This window comes from Rutidosis leptorrhynchoides, chromosome 2, assembly GCF_046630445.1.
Source record: "Rutidosis leptorrhynchoides isolate AG116_Rl617_1_P2 chromosome 2, CSIRO_AGI_Rlap_v1, whole genome shotgun sequence".
NCBI lineage: Eukaryota > Viridiplantae > Streptophyta > Magnoliopsida > Asterales > Asteraceae > Rutidosis > Rutidosis leptorrhynchoides.
The window spans coordinates 601,833,813-601,857,673 of record NC_092334.1 but is presented as its reverse complement, the minus strand read 5'-3'; the positions used below and the strand labels follow the sequence as shown (position 1 = coordinate 601,857,673).

The following is a 23,861-nucleotide window of genomic DNA, read 5'->3' as shown; positions in this document are numbered from 1 at the left end:
ACAAGATGAAGATTATTAATGTTGATGTTGTGACTTTAAATCAACCGAAATTTATAATAAAAGATGGTACCTTAGGGAACTTGTATCCAGATTGTTCCTTTAAAGTAGTTAAAGAAAAACCGAAAAAACGCTTCACTTCCTGGCTGATGAAAGAGCACCGTCTTCTCTTATTCCTGAAAACATCTTCAGAGTAGTTATTACAAAAAGACTAGCATCTTTAACAGGAAAAGCAAGCAAATACCTCCCCTTTGGTTTGGTGGCCTCCTGATAAGAGTGAAAGCAGAATCAGAATCAGACTCTTGGACGTGGGATCTTGCCTAAATCAAGGGAAGGGCTCATTTAAAGCGTTGGAAGAAGAAGTTTACGCTAGAATATTAACTGTAAGGGACCTACAAACCCAAGCACAGGCCATAGACTTTCTCAGGCAGCGTATATTGACTTCTTCCTTTGCCATCACTTTCCCTATCAGACTTCGAGCCACTTCATCTATGGCATATGAAAATAAATAAGAAAGGAGGGCTGGCGAGGCCAGGAACTTCTCCGAAGCCATTCTGTCTTAAGTCAACCAGTTCCTATAAGGCCGGATCAAGAAAATGAGGTACTACTAAACAACTTTAAGCAATCCTACAAAACATTATAATTTAATTACAAGTTGTTCCGATTTGATTTCACAAAATTTTATATAAAAACGAAGAAGAGAAGACAACATGCCACAATCGAGGTTTGTAATTTTGGGGTAGAGTTTGTAATATTAGGGAAAAATAAATTGAGTAAGTTTTCGATTCAGATGAATAAGATGGGTAAAAAGACGATTTTACTTTCACATGCTTTAACGGACAAGTGACTCGAAAAGGTAACATAAGTTACACAAATTGAAAATAAAGGTAATATGAGTTTTAGTGATGCGAGAAAATGACTCTATACTTCAATTTGAAACAACAAAGGACTATGATTTCAAAAAACGTAAAATTGAAGTAATATTGTCCAACTTTCTATCGGCCATTATTCATTTTTCGTTAAATTAAATGCTCATATGTGCTTGGTATGTGAGGGACAAAATTATACGAGGTGATCCCTAAACCTTGCCCTCATCATCTTTCCTCTTTTACCTTCTTAGGCTTAAAATATAATTTGATAAAATCTTCAAATTATCAAATCCAATTTATCCAATCCAATCGAAATTTTAATCAAGCAAATACAATATATACTTTAAAGAAATAAAAACCGAAAACATAAAACCTTTCACCAATTCATACAATTCAATAATACTAGTAATAATGTATATATATAAGTTAAACTCAAATATATGATATAAACCACACTTTCAAAAAATCAAGGAAAAAGAATTACATATGTGTTTATATAAACAATTCCAACACATCAATCTTTCATATGAAGATTTGGAAACATGATCTTAGCGTTGTTCCGAGTTTTTAACCAAATGCATGTACATAGAAAACATATTGACCAGACTGTGTCTTTTGAAAAGTATATCCCTAACAAAAGTATTTCCTCCTCCTAATTTTTGAATCACTTCGTCAAATTACTTCATCATCATAAGGTCAAATCTTGATCTGACATGGGATAAATCTGAAACTGTTATGATAATAATATAATAAATAATAAATGTATAGATAGTCAATTTTGTACAAAGATTTAGTCAACATTGTATGGCCATTTTTGTGTATAAATATGGGGTGTAAGCAGTGGCGGATCTTGAACTATAGTACCGAGAGGGTGAAATCGCATAAAAATACACACACACATATATATACATATATATATAGAGAGAGAGAGAGATAGAGAGAGAGAGAGAGAGAGAGAGAAAGTTCATACATGTACCATTAACTAAGACAAAAAGTGCGTAGACGTTAAAGCAAAAAAAAAAAAAAAAAAAAAAAAAACTACAACTCGGCACGACGACCTTTTAGGTCTTTAAAGTCACTTATGACAGACGCTGAATCAAATCTTTGAGCAATATCTTTTTCTATGTAAACCACCAAGTTAGATGCCAGAAAATCATCAGACATCTTGTTGCGAAGTCGATTTTTAAATATTTTCATCGCTGAAAATCCCCTCTCAGTCGTAGCAGTTGAAACAGGAAGTGTCAAAATGAGTCTGATCAATCGGTCAATCAAATAATACGGCTCACACTTGTTAGTTTCTGCAAGACTTGTGCATAGTTGAGCGATAGTAGAAACATCTTTAAACTTTGGGTTTTCAATCAATTCAATTCTAAAAAGCTCCAAGTGATATCTCAACATATTAATCTCTTGTTCTGTGAAATCTGTTGGATAATATTTCTCAACTAGAAAACAAATCTTATCAATATCAAACAATTACATATCTTTTGTAGGCAGTAATAAAGAGCCAAGAGTTAACAATTCCATGGCTTGCTCATTGAATCTACTGTCGAGCTCCTGCAATTGCTTGTCCACGGTGCAAATAAATAAATCTACACGATAATAATGTTCAACAGTAACCTGATTATCTTGTCGGCGAGGACGATATCGGGTAGACTTATAAAGATCTTTCATATCGGGTATATCTATATGGTGTTTCTATGAGAACAACGTTACCTTTTCAAATAGCGAATCCCAACAATCATTTCTGAATTCATTAAGGCTTCTCTTTGTTGTTGACACAAGACGGATGGCATTAACAATATCTTGAGTTTTCTTTAGAAGAGCTTGAGACAGAATATCAGTCCTTCCCATTATTTCCTTTACTAAGTGCAAAATAAATACAAACTCAAATGATATGAGATACCTGTAAGCCGTATCAGCTTCAGCACGTTGAGATGAGTACGATCCATCTTCAATAATACTCTTAAGAACTTCACGGGTGGCATTAAACATGTTAAGCATGTTACAAACAGAATGAAAATTAGAACCCCAACGTGTATCACCAGCTCGTTTTAAAGTCCCAACTTGATGACCTCCCTTACTTGTTTCGATTTCACCTAATTCCAATAAATGTTTAATCTCAATTGACTTAGCTTTTTGTAACTCATCGTGGCGCTTACTAGATGCACAAATGACATTAGTAATGAAAGTCAAATTTGAGAAAAATTGATGAACCGGTATAACTTCTCGTGAAGCAGCAACTAAGGCAAGTTGCAATCTATGTGCAAAACAATGAACATAGTATGCAAAAGGACATTCTTTACGAATAAGCGCTTGTAACCCATTCCACTCCCCTCTCATGTTACTCGCACCATCATAACCTTGGCCACAAATTTTACTAGTATCAAACTCGTAAAGCAAAAGATGTTTCCATAAACATGTCTTAAGGGTTACTGATGTAGTATCGCTAACATGTATAAGATCCAAAAATCGTTCTCTAATCACACCATCATTATCAACAAACCTTAGAACTATAGCCATTTGCTCCTTTTTGGACTTATCTCGTGATTCATCAACCATGACACAAAAGTACGAATCACCCACTTCACTGCGAATATGTTTTCGACCCTTATTTGCAATGATTCCTAAAATTTCTTTTTGGATCGACGCTGCTATATATTGAGAGTTATATGGGGCGTTCTCCAACACAACATTGACAAGTTCATCATTATATGACGCTAAAAGTTCTAACAACTCCAGAAAATTACCTCTATTCTTTGAGTTTCTAGTTTCATCGTGTCCTCGAAAAGCACATGCCTGAAAAGTCAACCAACGAACTATGTCAACTGTAGCTTTTAGCCGTGAACGATTCTGTAAAACTTTCTCTTTGCTTTGTTTCTCTATGATACTGTCAATGTGTGCTGCTTAGTTTAGTAGATTCTCACTATAAACAATAGCATCTTTATGGTGTGAACTACAAATATGTTTAAGGAACGCACATCTTTTCCCATCATTCACCTTTTTCCAACTATTAAATCCTTTGACTGTAAACGCATCTCCTCCATTATGCACATTCTGTTTGTCTTCGAATAAGTAACATAGAAAGCAATACACGGCATCTTTTGTAGGTGAATACTCTAACCAATTAGAAAAAAATTTAAACCATGAATATTGAAACCTATGAGCTTGTTTCTTTGAACCTTTGCTAGGGTATTCTTGCAAATGAATTTGATATGGGCCCATTTTTAAATAATCTCTTCTAATTTTTTCCCTTTCATTTTTTGGATAGTCCCACATACGTTTTCTCTTTCCAGGATCTCTTTCTAAAGAATTAAGATCCGTTGTCTCAACATTCGGCTCGTGTGTTTCAGTAACTTGGACCTCTGGTTCGTTTCGATTTTGTTTGATATCACTTGTTGAAGCTTTAGCACGTTTACTCTCTTCATTTGTGTTGTTTGTTGTGTCAGGTTTCCTCTTGTAAAACGAAAGAATTTTTTGTTGCATTACAAAAAGCCAATAACACTTGACACTCCTGTTTACAGCAAAATCAAAAAGTGTAAATAAAAGTAAGAACTTTTATAATAAAATTTAACTACATACAATAAAAATAACTCTCTTCACCTAAAGTTTAAGTTCTATATATACCTACTGTGAACCATAGCCTAATTGTTTAACAAAAATATTGAAATTAATTATTGTATAAATCTAATTAGTAATTACCTAAATAATATACATCAGTAGATGACTATTGAATAACTAGTCATTGATAATCTATATGAGTAAATAATCTAATATAATACAACTATGAATCATCAATCAGACAATCAAGATTAAGATTAAAAGTAAAATAGTTAACAAATCTTATTATAACAAACAATAAAAGAAGAGTTTTGAAAAGAAAAGAAAAAACTTACGGATGGAAATTGATCGGAAATCGATGAAGAGCAGCTTGTGAGATACGCAAGTTGGGTTTTCTTATTTGAGTGATTGTTTTTTTTTCCCTAAATATTTGGAACTTGGAAGGGTTACTTTTAATTTTCTGGAAGGGCAAACATGTAAAATTCATATTATTTAAACCCATATAATATTAAATTTATAGTAATTAGTCAAAAGTTTGGGGGGACATGCACCCTCCCAAGCCTCCCCAATAGTTCGCCTATGGGTGTAAGTAACTCTTTAAGCTTACACATATATACACTTATCAATATATTTCTCACCTATATACTCTCTCCATTTCTTCTTTTAGAATAGAAATTATTTTTCTACTTCTCTTCTTTATTCTTTGTTCATATTTATTAGTAAGAAGCCTTGTTGCTAAGAATAGACTACTAAATGTAGTTATAAACTAATAGATTTATAACACGTTATCAGCACGAAGTGCTCCGTATAGTCAAGGTTTATCTAAGCAAGCACAAGTCACTAATCAAGGTAAGAAATTCTTTAACGATATCTTCTATTATTTATTAGTAAAGTAAATATTATTATCATCATAAGTAAAATTATATTTCTGTAATCTAACTTTTATTAACTTCACTAACATTTATATTTATGTTATTTAAGTTATATATGGTCGGTTATACTGCATGAATTATATTTATGTAATCTAACTTTTATTAACTTCACTAACATTTATATTTATGTTATTTAAGTTATATATGGTCGGTTATACCACCTGAATTATATTTATGTAATCTAACTTTTATTAACTTCACTAACATTTATATTTATGTTATTTAAGTTATATATGGTCGGTTATACCGCCTGAATTATATTTCTGTAATCTAACTCTTAACTTCACTAACATTTATATTTATGTTATCCAACATTTATGATTACTTATGCAATTAATCATTATTTATTTCATGCATACTAATGTTTATTCTTAAAATTTATTATTTATGCATAATATGTTTATTCTCTTAATCTTCGTATTTATACTAAAAGTAATTATACTAAATGTATTTATAGTAATCGAATTTGTACTAATAAAATTCTTTTATTAAAATTATTATTAATGCAACGAGTACATAACAGTCGTTAACGTCAACTAACGACATTACAACGGTCATATATACATAACAGTTGTTAACGTCAACTGACGACGTTACAACGACTATATTTTTCAAATATAAAATAAACATCTCCGTTTTCACATTTTCACAAATCAATCTTCATTTTCTCAGATTACCACTCTCAAAAAGTTTTTTTGTAAAGATGATTCACACAAGGATGATTTTTCCTATTGTATTGGTCATACTAACTATCATCATTGTTGCTAATATACCACGGGGTAAACCTATATTCTATCCTGCTCTTGTGGTTTTATCATTTGTAATCATGCCATTATTCTGTTGTTTGCTACTTATGACTTTAAAATGATTCTAATTTCATTTTATTATTTATCTATGAATAGAAGTTGATTATGATTATGATTTATGTTGATCATCTTTTGATAATAAAAAATGTCGAATTTGAAAAGGCTTAATTTTGGTCCTTTAGAATCAAGTGGGAAAAACTACTTAACATGGGTTATGAATGTAGAAAAACATCTCGAATCAATCGGTATTTTAGAAACCCTGAATGAAAATAACAATTGTTCCGAACAAGAGAAAACAATAGCAAGTATTTTTCTTAGCAAACATATTGACGAGTCCTTAGAATCTACATATTATATGATCAAAGATCCAAGTGTATTATGGAAAATACTCAAAGATAGATACGATATTAATTATCAAGAAATAATGGTGATCCATGAAAGAATAAAATTGAAGATGTTAGTAGACGCTCTTATAAGAATTTGGGAGATTCTTATTAATGATCTGGTAACGTGGATCATCAGTCTAGTATTTCTTGAATACATGAACATCTTGTTTAGCTCTACAAATAAGTCCCAAAAGAAAAGAAAATGAGAGTGAATCTGTTGAAAAATCTTGATTAAATAAATCCTGAGCTACCTTGAGACTTGAATGGTTTGAATTTTCTAAGATGCCTAGCTTGTTATGTATCACTCATAAATAAATGGTACTAGACCATAACGCATATGTTTATTAAGTGTTATCTTTTATGTACTTCAGATTGTAACTTGTTTGCAGGTAATATAATTTGATTATCTTGCTGAAATATAACTCATTATTTGCTTATCTTATTTGAAGTTTTAGTATGAATCCTGCTGAAATACAACATCAATTAAATGGTAAAGACCTATGTATTGCAGATAGTGGTAACATACACACTATGATCAAATCTAAGAAATATTTCATTGATTTAAATCAAATGAAGGAATTATAAATACTATATCAGGTATTGCAAACTTAATATAAGGAACGGAAAAGGCAAAAATTCATATTACCAAATGGTACGAATTTTCTTATAAACAATGCTTTGTTTTCTCCCAAATCAAAGAGAAATTTGTTAAAGTTTCTCTGATATATATCATAATGGATATGATTAACAGTCAATGATAACCGGAAATGAAAAATACCTATGTAGCACCGAAAAGCGCATATGATGAAAAGCGCAGCGCATATGATTAAAAGCGCATATGATAAAAAAGCGCATATGATGAAAAGCGCAGCGCATATGATTAAAAGCGCATATGATAAAAAGCGCATATGATTAAAAGCACAGCGCATATGATTAAAAGCGCATATGATAAAAAGAGCATATGATGAAAAGCGCAGCGCATATGATTAAAATCGCATATGATTAAAAGCGCATATGATGAAAAAAGCATATGATAAAAAGCACAGCGCATATGATTAAAAGCGCAGCGCATATGATTAAAAGCTCATATGATAAAAAGTGCATATAATGAAAAGCGCGGCGCATATGATTAAAAGCGCATATGGTGAAAAGGATATATGATGAAAGCGCATATGATGATTAATGAAAAAGCACATATGGTGATTAATGAAAAACACATATGGTGATTAATGAAAAGCACATATGGTGATTAATGAAAAGAATATTGAGAAAGAATCACCAATGTTTCTTGAAAGAATTCAAGGTGATATATGTGGACCGATTCATCCACCATGTGGACCATTTTGATATTTCATGGTCCTAATAGACGCATCTAGTAGATGGTCTCATGCTTGTCTATTATCAAGTCGAAATGTGACATTAGGAAAGTTTCTTGTTTGAATTATTAAACTAATAGCACATTTATCGATTACACCATTAAAAAGGTGAGACTTGATAATGTTGGTGAGTCAACATCTCAAGTATTTTCTGATTATTATATGTCTACAAGAATTGTTGTTGAACATCTAGTTGCTCATGTGTATACAAAAAATTGGTTTAGCTGAATCAATAATTAAATGCATGCAACTAATAGCTAGACCATTGAAAATGAGTACAGAACTCTCAGAATTTATATGGGGACATACAAATTTGCGTACTGCGATATTATTTCACATTAGACAAAGTGCAACTCATAAATATTCTCCCATACAACTTGATTTTGGTCGAGAGCCAAATATATATCACCATTAGAACATTTGATTGTGCAGTGTATGTTCTAGTTGCACAATCACAACGCACTAAAATGGGTCCTCAAAGGAGGATGGGGATATATATATATATATATATTGAATATGAAACATCTTCAAGTATAAGATATATTAAACCCATGACGGGTGATGTTTTTACAACACATTATGCTGATTGTCACTTTAATGAAACATTGTTCCATAGATTAGGGGGAGAAATGAAAAATAAAGAAAAAGATGTTTTCTGATGTGAACATATATTAATGTATCTTGATCATCGCACAGAAGAATGCGAAAAGAAAGTTAAAAAAAAATAATGAAATAAAAAAAAATAAAAATAAAATAAAAATAAAAATAATGCATATATAAGAACTTGCAAATAAATTACCTGATGCATTTACAGATACAAAAAGGAGTGACAAAATTATATATACTAGCAGTAAATGCTTCAGCTAGAATTAAAATTACAAAAGCTGGCAATAATTTGCTACGCCATAAACGTAGGAGACCAATTGGTTCAAATGATAAAAATTCTCGAAAAATAAAATCAGCTGATAATGAGGTAAAAGAAAATGTTCAAGAAGAACCACAAATCAATATTCCTTCTGCAGAGGATATTGATAAATGTAAATACATAAATTGCAATAAATTATGCAATAATATGTAACCGAAATGGAATGACAAAATATTGATGAGAATTTTCATATAATGATATCATAAATAAAGATGATGAGCTGGAACCAAAATCTGTCATTGAATGTCAAAATAGACATGACTATATACGAGCTGAATTGGAATTGCTCAATAAAAGAAAAGTTTTCGGATAAATCATTATCACTTTTAAAGATGTGAAACGTAGGGGACACAAATGAATTTTACCAGAAAAGGAAATCAGAAAAAAATGAAGTTACAAGGTAAAGCTAGACTTGTAACTCAAGACTTCTCTCAAAAGACCAGAAATTGATTACGAGGAAACTTATTCTCCTGTTATGGATGAAATTACTTAATCAATCTGACAGTTTCTAAAAATTTAGAAATGCATCTAATGGATGTTATTACTACTTATTTAAATAAATCACTTGATAGTGTACATGAATATACATGAAGGGTTTAAGGTATCAGAAGCATCTAATGCAAAACACAAGGAAATGTATTCCATTGAATCACACAAATTATTATATGGGTTGATACAATAGTATTACCAATTAAGTGATTACTTGATAAGGAAAGGGTATACAAATAACCTTACTTGCCATTGTATTTTCATTAAGAAAATAACATCCGGATATGTGATCATAGCTGTTTATGTTGATAATCTTAATATCATAGGTACAAATAAAGAGATTCATGAAGCCATTCAACTTCTAAAGAAAGAATTTGAAATGAAAGATCTCGGAAAAACCAAGTGTTGCTTTGGTTTACAAATTGAGCATATGCCTAATGGTTTACTTGTACATCAAACAACATATACTGAAAAGATTTTGAAACGTTTCAATATGGACAAGGCAAAACCATTAAGTACTCCTATGGTGGTTAGATCACTCAATGTTGAAGCTGATCCATTTCGTCCATGTGAAGATCATGAAGATATTCTTGGACCAGATGTACCATATCTTAGTGCAATTGGAGCCCTTATGTATCTTACAAATTGTACAAAACCTGACATTTTTTTTTTGCAGTTAATCTGTTGGCAAGGTTTAGCTCTGCTCCTACCAAAAGACACTGGAATGGGATCAAACACATATTTTGATACCTTCGAGGAGGAACTACTGATTTAGGATTATTTTATTCTAACGAATCAAAACAAGATTTGGTTGGTTATGCAGATGCAGGTTATTTATCTGATCCACATAAAGCTAAATCTCAAACTGGATATGTATTCCTAAATGGAGATACTGCAATATCATGGCGTTCTCAAAACAAACACTTGTTGCAACATCATCAAATCATGCTGAAGTGATTGCATTACATGAAGCTACTCGGGAATGTTTTTTGGTTGAGATCAATGAGACAACTCATTACTGATTCTTGTGGACTAGAACGCGATAAAAGTCCAACAACCCTCTATGAAGATAATGCAGTTTGCATAGCACAGATGAAAGAAGGGTATATCAAATGTGACCGAACAAAACATATACCTCCTAGATTCTTCTCATACACTCAAAATCTCATTAAGGACAACCAGATTGAAATGAGATATGTTCAATCCAACAAAAACTCTGCTGATCTTTTTACTAAAGCACTTCCAACTGCTATTTTCAGAACACACGTTCATAACATTGGCATGAGACATGTTCAAAAGATGTAACAGCTGAAGCAATGTCTACTTGAGGGGGAGTCAACTCTATGCTGCACTCTTTTTCCCTTAGCTAAAGTTTTTCCCACTGGGTTTTCTTTAGCAAGGTTTTTAACGAGGCAGCAACTTATAGTTGATCTCTTACAAAATAAAATTACTATCTAAGGGGGGATTGTTATGATAATAATAATAAATAATAAATGTATAGATAGTCAATTTTGTACAAAGATTTAGTCAACATTGTATGGCCATTTTTGTGTATAAATATGAGGTGTAAGTAACTCTTTAAACTTACACATATATACACTTATCAATATATTTCTCACATATATACTCTCTCCATTTCTTCTTTTAGAATAGAAATTATTTTTCTACTTCTCTTCTTTATTATTTGTTCATATTTATTAGTAAGAAGTCTTGTTGCTAAGAATAGACTACTAAATGTAGTTATAAACTAATAGATTTATAACAGAAACCATTTTTTTTTTGAACTTTAAATTGTATTTCCTTCTAAAGATTCTACTATTATTTAATCGTAAAATTGTATTTGAGTTTTACAAATTTCATTTTCATCTTAACATCCACCATTTTTGAATCACATTAACCGAACTGAAGACAACCCATAATCCTTATCTCCTGATATCGATTACGAATATTTTGTTGACCATTCATCTTATGTTTTCGTTAAATACTTAAATTACACGGATAAAATATTTTCACTTTAAAGTGCAAATTGTTTACATTTAAAGAACAATCACAATCCTTTGTTCAATTTCACTCCGAACAATACCATCACTTATGAGCAAAACAAGCCTTTGATTTGCCGCGCGATGCGCGACATTTTTTTTCTTAAAAAAAAAAGAACACAACAGAACCGGCACGTAATTTTGTCTTTATACCATATGTAATGTAAAAAGAAAATATTTAGTGAGGTGTGGTAATGATAAATCAACCATTAGTATTGATAAATTCACAAAATATTTGTATTTTTTTTAACCTGGGTATTCAAACGGTCAACTTGACTAATCCCAAGGCGACTACTCGCTACGCGAGCAGCCCGGAGTCATTGCAGGCGAACCTCCGTGGCCATAAGTGGATAACTGTGGGTGCCTGGAATCGAACCCATGACCTCCACTATGGAAGGCCGGGGTCATAACCATTCAACCACCACACTCATGGTTCCAAAGAATAAATTTAATAAATTCACAAAATATTTGTATTCACAAATTGTTCCGAAGAATAATTAATGCATAAATTGATTAATTTATTAAATGAACATCACCCGTATGTTTTTCATAAGTTTGAATGAAAGTAAAGAGAGTAAACAAAAATTACATTTTCAATTTGTTTAAAAAGAATGAAATAAAATAAATAGTTCGTATATTATTTAACAATATTTTTCTTAGTTTTTTTTTTCTCCGTGTCGTTGTGATTTGTGACATCAAAACGTCCATTGGGCCTCATTAAATCCGATAACACGCCAATCACATAATCACGTTAAAAACCCATACCCGAACCATCAGGCTCGTAATGATACCCATAACTTAGATTCGAAATTAGGTTCGGTAATAAAATCTTTATACTCCGTATGTTATATGACCCACCTACAATTCAACGCTAACACACACATTCCTTTGCGTAGTTTCGTTAATGAATCGTAAAATTAAATCTCAATCTAAGTGTACAACCCGAAAAAAATTAGTCTTCCACTTCACAAAATCACAAAATCTTGGTCTTCTTCTCTGCTTCAAGATCTGCTTTCTATTCAATTAAATTTTGTTGCAAACGAACAATCTTTTTAAGAATATAGATCGAAGATCGATGTTCAACCAGTGGCGATTCCGGGATCAAATCTCAATGGGGTTCCGAATTTTTTCTCAGTACTAATTGTATTTAAATGTTATTTTTAGTGGTTGTTTATCTTTAATAAACTACAAATTCGAAAAAATATATGTGGTACAAGTACTTAAATTTAGTAGTGTCCTATACAATTTAAAGGAAAAAACTGTAAATTCAAAAAATATATGAGGTTGTGCAGTTAAATTTAGTGGTGTCATATACAATTTAAATAGTATTTTCTACATAAAATTTTTAAAATAGTGGTGTCCCGTGACCCCACGGCATTAACCTAGAGTCGCCACTGTGTCCAACGTTATAGATCCGACAAAATATATCTTAAAATAGATCTTGAAATGGGTAATTCAACATAACTACTGTTAAGATTTTAAAGATTTAGCCCAATTTAAACTTGGGAAATCGAGATCTGACCGTAACTACTTTTGACAGCGACACAGAGGTTTTGAAGGTTTTCGGCCGCCACCGGATCTTCGTTTGTGATGCTCAACGTCGAACAATTGCGTCGACGAAAAGTTGTTGTCACCCGGTATGGTATACTGACGTTGAAGGAGCTTTCTTTGTGTTCTTCATAGTTTGTGTACTTTCTAATTATTTCTAATTTGTTTATGTTTCTCGGTCTTAGTTTTAAAAGTCTCAGATTTGTTTAATTATTTCTAACAAAAACTCTTCCAAATGGAGGATTGGAGAATATTCTAGAGATATAGTGGACAGGCGTTAAAAGACCATAACACCCTTTAGCAATATTATAATGTTGTGAACAGTAATTCCATACTCTCTATTGATATAATTGTAATTGTAATGTAATGGTGGAGTTAGGTTTTAAAATTGTAAACTCCGTCTAATTTATTAGAAATAAAAAATATAATTTTAAATAAAACGGATACAAGGAAATGAAATTAAATCAGGTCAAGGTTTGATCTTAGGTTTGATCTTATGATAATGAAGTAATTTGACAAAGTGATTAAAAAATTAAAAGGAAAATAAATTAAATGGAGAATACTTTTGTTAGGGATATATTTTTCAAAAGACACTAGTTTGGTAAATATGTTTTCTATGTACATACATTTGGTTAAAAACTCGCTTTTTTCCCGTTTTTCTTTCCAAAAATATAGGGAAATTATATTTTCACATCCTATTCGGATAGATTCACAACTACTATGTGCAATGTTTCAGAAATAGCCTTCAGGTAAATACTAGTAGAGTTAATAAATTTAAGTGGATTTATCAAAATCTATATTGAAAATATCATCTCCCAAAAATATAATCTAACAAAACAAAAGATCTACAACTAGGTCTGTAATGAAGATTTAAAACCTATAAAAGAACATCACAGATCCACACCATTGTTATGAAATCCTCCCCACCTACAAAACACAACATCAACTTGCGTAAATAGAAGATCTGGAAATTGGCCACCGCCACCTACGCACCACCCTCTCTACAATCGGAGATCTGGAAAACGTTCGCCGCTTCTATCGTCAAAGTTTGTCGGAGAAGACGAACGTTCACCGAAGATCTGGACATCGATCGCTGCTACTTCTATCCATCTCTTTAATTCCTTCTATTTAAGACATCCTGTTGCTGCTGTTGTTATTCTTCTATGTTTTACTTTATTTCATTTTACATTTAATACTTTTGGTAGACTGAAAGGGTGTGTTTGTGGAATGAAAGGCTTTAACTATTGTTCCGTTTCAAGTTTTTTCATAGATTGAACGGGTATGACAAATAGTGAAGCTGGGATTTGAAAATGAACTAATAATTTATTTTTGAGTTACAGATGAAATGAAGGATGAGAGGGACCAACCGTGTCATTTTGTCTCTCACGTGCCAATCACATATTAGCACTTAATGAAATTTGATTAATGGTCGTTAATGAGTTGAAAAATATAACCTCAATTTCATACTTTTTGAAATCATAGTCGTTTGCTATTTCAAATTGGAGTATAGAGTCATGTTCTTGCATTAGTAAAATTCATATTACCTTTATTGTCATATTGTGTAACTTATATTAACTTTTGTGATCATTTGCCCTTATTTATATTTTAATTATAATTATATATAATTAATGAAAATATTTTATTATAGTTATTCTTAGTGATTTACGAGTAATTATTAATTTATAATTATTTCTAAAAACAAAAATAATATTATTCTAACTTTTGAACATTGTCATTAATCCCTTAGCTAGAATACTTTAGTTACTTGGTATGTGTGAATCATAGAGACGGATCCATTAGGTTTGACAGCCTCATTGCTACATACTATAGTGCTTATTACTTCGTATAACGTACACTAAGGCAAGTGTATACTGAGATACGGTAAAGGGAGACTCATAGGATACTATGAGCATGTTAAGCTTTGTATTCAAGTGCTCATGATAATGTATATGCTATACAACTAGGTTGTACGTAGGGATGGCAATGGGCGAGAAAAAACCCGTGACCCGCGGGTACCCGATCCGCAATGGGCGGGTAAATTCATTAAATCTTACCCGTGGGCACGGGTATGGGTAAAAATTTATACCCGCCAACGGGTCGCGGGCCGGTCGCGAGTACATACTACCCGTTGCGGGTAAAACCCGACCCGTGAATACACGAGACTTTTCTTAATTTACCCGCGAGTTTATACTTACAATTATTAACCTTGAAAGTTAATTTACTTGTAATTGAATAATGATTAATAATTTAATATTATATATAAGTAAAAAACTTAATTTTCACGTCATTGTAGATATAACTTGTACATATATTTTATAATTAATAAAATTATTTGGGTTTTCTAATAAAAAGTTGTATATATTATTACCCGCGGGTTACCCGCGGGTCACGGGTACTAGCGAGTCACGGGCATGGGCAAAACATTTTTACCCGCGGGCGGGTAACGAGTCTCAACGTGCAAAAAAGAAACCCGACGGGTGGGTCGTGGGTATATAGAACCCGTGTCCGTTGCCCGCGGGAGCCATCCCTAGTTGTACGAAAACTCGTGGTCTAATACTGATGACCGATTACTGATAACTGATTTCTGAATACCGATTTCGGATACTGATTATTGATAAACGATTTCTGAATACTGATTTCTGATACTGATTACTGATAACTGATTTCTGAAACATACTGGTATTTGTTTACTTAAATATGTAGATTCACCAACAGTATTGTTGACCCGTTTTGCATGTTTTATCTCAGGTCTATAGATTCTTAGCTTCCGCTGTCTTAGAAGGTGCATGGAAACTACTGGATGGAGTCCAACATATTTTACTTAATGACATTATTTTATATTCGCATTTCAAACGGTTTCATTTAACTACTGTCGGTTGTTTACCAATGTCATGTTGGTATTTATTACTTTTGGAGGCTTTCTTTTAAAGTCAAACGTTTCACTAAAATAAATACGAATACTTTTGGAAAACGCCTCATATAGAGGGCGTAATCGTTACTGCGGGACCCAATAGTTCATACACCGTTAGATGGACTCTGACGGGGTATGACATTTGGTATCAGAGCTAACGGTTATAGGGAACTAGGATGCTTTAGTGTGTCTACCGTAGGGCGCATTAGTGGGTCTAGTCTATAACTGCATACTTGGTTGATCCTTATATGTCATGCTTATACTGTTTGCTTGATACTGTGTTGCATAGATGTCTACTTTCTATGTTATATCTATATATACATGTGTACACCTATACTTATACTGATAGGGACTTGGACTAAACATATTATATCACGAATCGTACATGCACACACGATACAAGATCTGAATTAGATAAAGTTGACCACGCTATCTTGAACTTATGGAGTAATGTCAAATGAAAATATGAGGTAGGGTAATATAATGAGCGGGATTAAATTACGGTAACACATATAGAAGTTCTGATGATGTAGCGTGAGGGTACGAAATAGTATTATTTTTAATACAAAATACTACAAAATATGACACAAGTTTTATTAATTTACGGATGGGATATACCTAAACCTTGCTACAACACTATAGGCAGTGTACCTAATCGTAGAGTAGTGTAGTTTTTAGTAAGTCCGGTTCGTTCCACAGGGAGCTGGTGATACTTACTATATTTTTAACAACTATATTTATACAAAATATATATAATTATATAAGTAGTAATATTATTATAAAAGGGGGGTTTTACCGTTTAATGACCGGTTTGTCGATTCTATATTTTAAGCGCAAAGATAAATGACGATAATTAAAGTGCGTAAAATAATGACAATAAATAAAATGACAGTAAATAAAATTGCGAGTAATAAAATGACAGTAAATAAAGATACGATGAGAAATACAATAAAAGAATTATGCTTATTTAAACTTCCGTAATCATGATGTTTGTTGATTTTAATTTATTACCATGGGTTAATTGTCCTTTGTCCTGGATTATTTAATATGTCCGTCTGGTTTTTGTCCATAACAGTCCATCAGTCATAAATATAAAGTGCGAGTGTCCTCGTCAAATTATCCTTATACCCGAAGTTAAATATTCCGACTAATTGGGGACTTAAACTGTAACAAGATTTTAATAATTTGTTTAATAATTACACCAGGATGTCGACTGAGTGTAACCCAAGGTTTTAATATTTTGTTATCAATTATACCAAGTGTCCTTGTACATAATTTTCACCCCTGTTTTAATTATTCTAGTGGCTATTAATCCATTCCCGTGTCCGGTTAAATGAACGATTATTCGTACATATAAATACCCCGCCCATCGTGTCCGATTGAGTGTATATGGTAATTTATAGGGACGCCCAATTGTAAATCTTTATATTAACATTAACAAACTATCATTTAGTTAAACAAATTTAAAGCCCATTAATAGCCCATAGTCTAATTTCCACAAGTGTCGTTCTTTTGTCCAAACCCCAATTATGGTACAAAGCCCAATTACCCAATTTTAGTAATTAGCCCAACATCATGATTACTTCGTTTTAAATAAGCATAATAATAACTTAGCTACGAGACATTAATATAAAAAGGTTGAACATAACTTACAATGATTAAAAATAGCGTAGCGTTACACGGACAGAATTTCGACTTACACACTCAAACGATCTCTATCATAAATCTTATTATTATCATAATTTAAAATTAAAATTAAGATTATTGTTATATCTTATTACATTAACATTATGATAGAGATTTTTAGATATTGATATTGATAATAGATTTTTAGGATAGAAAAAGGGATGCCTTTAAATTGATCGATAATCATCGCCTTTTATAGGCAAAATATGAAATTGAATTTTCATTTACGACCCCTGAACTATGCTAAATTAACAACTTTTTATTATTTAATATTATTCTTATTATGAATTATTTAAATATTATATTTTATTCTTGTGCATAGTTGACTCGTAATTTTTACACCGTTGCGTCGAGCGCTGAAAGTTGGTTCATGCCTCGGTTCCGGATTTTCGAACGCCCTTTCGTACAATTTTATATCGTGTACTTTGCGTTTTGTAACTTGTACTCTTGTCGTTTTTAGACGTTCTTCATCAATAATTTGAACCTTTTTAATTGTATCTTGTACTTTTTAGCTTTTTGGACCTTTTTGTCTTTGAATCTTCGTTTTCGCCTTTTGTCTTCGCACTTATTTAATATAAACGAATATTACTTGAAAATGGAACAATTGCAACTTAAATCTTGTCTTTCTTGGGGATAATGCTATGAAATATATGTTCCTTTTTAGCCTTATCAATATCCCCACACTTGAGCATTGCTTGTCCTCAAGCAATATAGTCTTGAAATAAAAACATACAAATCACTTCTTTATTCTTCACACTTTATACATCAGTGATTTTGATATGGCGGTATAAACAATGACAGTAATGATGGTTAAAGGTGGGTGTGTCATCCACAGTTGCCTTGGGTTTAGGTCAACGACACTTGCAATCAAATAGCCGATTTACTTTCGGTTTCCAAAGCAAAGTGCACATTTGAAAGGCGGTTTACAGTCCCACATGACTATAAAAATTTAGATCCTTTAAGGAAATTGGATCTTTATGAAAACATTTAATCTTTTGAAAATTCAATCTAGATTTTACCCTAGACAAGTTTTCTGATTTGATCCATCATTGGTGTTGCAAAATATATTTGTGGATCATTATTTTGGCTAAAACTTTTAGGCTCGTGTAATCCACTGCTATCCCGGTATCGAATAGCACACATCCAGTTTACTTGTTCCGTATATTACCTTTCGGTAAACTACCGTCCGGTTGTAAAGGAAAGCGATGAACAAGAAACTGTTAAGGCAATGTCTCATGACATGCATTTGATTATGGTCTTATTAACGTGTCGGATGCTAGAACTATCCTTGGTAGGAGCGATAGTAAAGATCATCCTATAATTTTTCGGTCTGGCACAAGGTCCTGTCTCCGACCATGCTATGCAACCACCGTTCTTACGGTTGACACCCGATTTGGTTCAGGTGACCTAATGAATTCCAGGTGAATTTCTTAGGATTTTACGTTCAATGGTAATGAACGCATTGAAAATGGTTTTTCAGAAAACAAATCGTTTGTATTTTTGATCAAAATATTTTCTCGTTCATGCTCGAGTTTAGATATCATCGAATTCCATGAGTTTGAATTCTCAATCTTTAAGGTCAATCTCTAGGATTGAGTATTATCAGTCTTAAAAGCTGATTTTTAATCTTTAAGGAGATTATCCTTTTCTGGGGATCTGATTCATTAGTCTTATCAAGCTAATTTGCACGGTGCCTCCCCATTGTACGAGATAAATCCTTCTCATGGTTAGGATAAATCTGACCACTTGGCGACCCTGTTTGATGCTGAGGTCCGTGGATTTCCTGCTGATTTTAGTGATGACTTTTCTAGATTTTTCGTCAACCTACAGCTGGTCTGGACGACAACTTCATGACCTAAATCAAGAAGCGCGTGTCTTTTTCGGAAGACTTTACTTCCTTTTAATGATGGAATTGATTCATCGTGTAGATCCATCTTTTCTTTCAAATATATTACAGTAAACAGGGTAAAACTGATTTGTATCGTCCAAAGCAAAAGTACCTGCAATAATCTTGTACAAAAACATGTGATAGATAGTTTTTAATTGAATAACATGGTACATTCTCCCCACACTTAGTTTCTTTCTTTGCCTTTTTATTCTCCTTTATTTCATTTTAAATGAATTCAAGCGTTTTAAGTTGTTTCTCAATTTATGTCCTTTTCAAGGTAACGATAATTTCGGTATTAACACCTAGTTTTCATCGTTCATAAATATGTATAAACATGATTTTGAGTTCATTTAGTTGAAAATTTTTCAAATTTTCACAAAATTTGGCAATTAAACTAAGTGTAAACCCGAGAGAATTTATAACCCTTCCCTACACTTAAGATCATGCAATGCCCTCATTTGCATGAAATCAGACTATAATTATAAATTCATGAGGGTGATTAACGTAGAAAAGTGATTAAAAATACCGAGTTTGCAAACATATTGTTATTTCACATTTGATTTTTTGCGTCTTGTCAAAATCAGTAGCTTTTGCTGAACTTCATGACAGTCTTTGAAAGTGCGCTGTTTTACCCTGTTGTGTACATAACATAAAATACAAACATATATATACATATTTTTGAAGTTTGGTACATAACCCCACGTTCAAAAATTTATAATATATAATATTTTTGGCATCCTTTAGATCAATAAAATTAAAAATAATGATAACAAAATTTGTCGCCCCGCCCTCGGGTAAAGCAATTTCGGTTCAATGACCTAGTGTTCAACTTACGACGAATTTTAAAAATCATATTTTTAACTTAAAGAAATAAAGTAAATTTTGTTTTTTTAAAATCACAATAAAACATAAATTAAAATGCATATTAATTTCAAATAAAACCTAAAAAAAATAAAAATTCAGAATGGAGGGAGAAAACTAGTTCTTTAGTGTCTGCTAGCGGAAAAGACCAATCGGATTCCATTCTCGGAACTACACGAGAACAGAACAAATAACTTTAGACAGCATTATCTTTTTAGAACATTCGAATCTCCCCACACTTAGGTAGCCGTGGTGTCAAAATTGTGATTAACTTCATCGTTAATTTCTCTTGGTCCATAATCAACTTGCATATCTGTGACTTTTTCTTTAAGCCATTGACTAGCTTCTCCAGTAATATCCACAATTTCAACTAGTTTCGCCTTTTCTTTAGGTGACAGGTTGGATACTAACCTGTTACATAACTTAAAGTTCCCCTTACTTCTAGCATCAATAGCCCGTTTAAAAAGTTTCTTCATTGAACTGTTAATAACGGGGTCATTTAATTTCGTATCAATAACGGGGTTCTTTGTTATCATGTCATCATTAGGTGTTACTTCATTTTCCCCACACTTAGGCGTTTCATTATTGCTAAGTATTACCGTTGGAGTTGGTAAAAGCACATGGTTCTTACCAATTGTTTTTACTGGTTCAACGGTTTTGGCTGGTGGAGATTCAGACTTTCGAATCATAAAGGTGATCGATTTGTCACCACTTTTAAGTGTCATTCTTCCATTTCCTACATCAAATAACGCCTTGGTGGACGCTAAGAATGGCCGACCTAAAATTAGAGGAATGTTTGGGTCCTCTTCTATGTTAATGACAATGAATTCGACTAGAAAGGTTAAATTACCTACTTGAATGGGTAGGTTGTCAGCAATTCCAACTGGGTGCTTAATGGTTTGATCAAAGAGTCGAACACTCATATCCGTTGGACTTAACTCACCTACCCCTAATCTCTTATATAATGAAAGAGACATAACACTCACACTTGCACCTAAATCTGCTAGTGCATCATACATGACACAATCACTAAGTAGACAAGGAACAATAAATTCACCCGGATCACCTACCCTAGGTGGAGGTTTTGGTGGAACTGTATTCACCGGGTTTACTTCTACGGCTTTTGTTTCTTGTACTTTCTTATTCTTTTTCTTCTTCTTCTTTCCAGAAGTATCACAATCTTTATTACTTATTACTTGCTCATACTCAACTCCTTTTCTTGGAAACGAGATGGGTGGTTTGTATGGTGTCACCACTGGCTTTACATACTCGGGTGGTGGTGGTGATGTAACTTCTTCATTGTTACTCACATCTAAAACCTTCCCATCTTCTGGTGCTGGTTTTTCAGAATTCGTTGAAACCATATTAACATTCTCATTCCGAGGATTTACTTCAGTATTACTCGGTAGCTTTCCTTGTTCCCTCTCACTCATCATGCTAGCAAGAGTACCTACGTGTTTTTCAAGATTCAAAATGGAAGCTTGTTGAGTTCTTAATGACTGATCAAACCTCTCGTTCGTTTGGGTTTGAGATGTAATGAATTGTGTTTGAGATTCAATCAGCTTTGCCTTCATTTCTTTTAGATTTGGCTTTTTCTCTTCGGGTTATTGTGGTGGTTTATACAAGCCAGGTCTTTGTTGATTGAAAGTGTTGTTTTGAGTTGGTTGGTTATTCGGACCTTGTTGGTTATACGAGTTATTGTCGGGTCCTTTTGGATTGTAAAGAATGTTTTGATTTCGATTGAAGTTTGGCCTTGGCGGTTGATAATTATTTTGATAATTATTTTCAGGCCTTTGGTTCATATAAGAAACATTCTCTCGTTGTTCCATCGTTGGTTCAAAGTGACAATCTTTCAATAAGTGTGGTCCACCGCATTGCTCACAACTGATTCGTATTGCGTGAATATCCTTATTCATCTTTTCCATTCGTCTTTCGAAAGCATCTATTTTTGCGGAAACGGAATCAAAGTCATGGCTAGAATCGGCTCTAGCCGCTTTAGATGAACGAAAAATATCTTTTTCTTGGTGCCACTCATGCGAGTGGGAGGCTGTGTTATCAATAATTTTGTAAGCTTCAGTTGCGGTTTTCTTCATAATGGAACCACCAGCTGTTATGTCGATGTCTTTTCGTGTGGCGATGTCTACGCCTTTATAGAAGATTTGCACTATTTGAAAAGTGTCTAATCCGTGTTGAGGACATCCTCTCAACATCCTTCCGAATCTTGTCCACGCCTCATATAATGTTTCATTTGGCTTTTGCGCAAACGTAACAATTTCTCCTTGAAGTCTCACGGCTTTAGATGCCGGAAAGAATTGTTTAAGAAATTTTTCAACTAAAACATCCCATGTATCAATCGCCCCTTCAGGTAACGATTCTAACCAATCTTTGGCTTCTCCCTTTAAAGTCCAGGGAAATAACATGAGATAAATTTGTTCGTCTTCCACTTCTCGGATTTTGAATAGTGTACAGATCCTATTAAACGTACGAAGATGTTCGTTTGGGTCTTCATTCGGCGTACCACTATATTGGCACTGATTAGTTACCATGTGTAGAATTTGTCCTTTAATTTCAGAATCTGGAGCATTAACTTCTGGTTTAATAATGGCGTGACCTTGGCCAGTGCGCTTAGCTCTCATTCGTTCTTCCATACTTAGAGGTTCTAGATTTTCCATGATTGGATTTGTTGTATCCGAATCACTAGAGGATTCTGATTTAACGGTTTGGGGTTCAGGATCTTGGAATTGTCCTTGAATATATTCCGGGTTCTTAGTTGTGAAATCGGGTTCAAAAGATGGATTATCGGAAATTTGAGTTGGAGTTCTTGTTTGACTAGATGATGATTCTAAAGAAAAATCAACGGCGACAATATTTGCTAGATGTCTTGATCGAGTTACAGGTGGTGAACGTATGAAAGGTGGTGAACGTTTTGCTCGGTGCATTAACTGAATATCCTATTAGTTATAAAAATAGAAAAACTTATATAAGTTGTCCAATTAATAGACTTTTCTGATTTTGCCCACGTTTCGAATAGCCAAAAGATGCAGCAGGAAGCCAGGACCCTTTAAATCGGAAGCCCACAACTTGCCACTAACAAATCCAACTATTACTACGAACCAGAAAAATGTCAACGTCTATCAATTTAACCACTTAAATAATTTTTCTTTCCGTTTGAAGAATTAGATAAGAAGTAAAGAAAATTCTATATCCTATAACTAGAGCGTCGAGAAATAAGAAAGAAAAAGATTGCGCGTCGAAAAATAAAAAAAAAATTGAAAAATAGGCGTCGAAAAATAAAAATAAGAAAGTAGCGCGAAAAATGGCGTCGCAAAATTCTAAAGCACCTAAATCTAAGTCTAAGGAATAAGCACTTAAGGGATTTTACGGCAAACCTAAAAATTCTAGAAATAAAAATAACTATGGCAAAACTAAACTTAATACTAAAAATTGTAACTATAGTCTAAAAATCTAAAGGTAATAAAACTTAAAAAAAATTATAATTTATTATATTTTTTAAAAAATTTTTTTTTTAAAATTTTTTTTTTTTAAAAACGAATTTTTTTTTCTTAAAAAAAACGTTTTTTTTTTACAAA

General features: G+C 32.7%; 1 protein-coding gene across 1 annotated transcript; it reads right to left on the bottom strand.

Annotated features, from left to right (window-relative positions):
• Nucleotides 1–1,904: 1,904 nt before the first annotated feature.
• LOC139889949 (uncharacterized) lies at nucleotides 1,905–4,504 on the bottom strand. Its single transcript, XM_071872859.1, has 5 exons — nucleotides 4,491–4,504; nucleotides 3,845–4,377; nucleotides 2,580–3,766; nucleotides 2,344–2,420; nucleotides 1,905–2,235 (listed from the first exon to the last, which is right to left on the bottom strand). Exons 1-5 carry the CDS (start codon nucleotides 4,502–4,504, stop codon nucleotides 1,905–1,907), a joined length of 2,142 nt encoding a protein of 713 aa, XP_071728960.1.
• Nucleotides 4,505–23,861: the final 19,357 nt, after the last annotated feature.

What these genes read in the sequence shown, in the direction of transcription:
- LOC139889949 (XM_071872859.1), bottom strand. An exon ending in GGTGAATGATGGGAAAAGAT is followed by an intron (nt 3,767 to 3,844) that starts GTGCGTTCCTTA and finishes TAAACTAAGCAG; the next exon opens with CACACATTGACAGTATCATA. An exon ending in GGGATTCGCTATTTGAAAAG is followed by an intron (nt 2,421 to 2,579) that starts GTAACGTTGTTC and finishes AAGCAATTGCAG; the next exon opens with GAGCTCGACAGTAGATTCAA.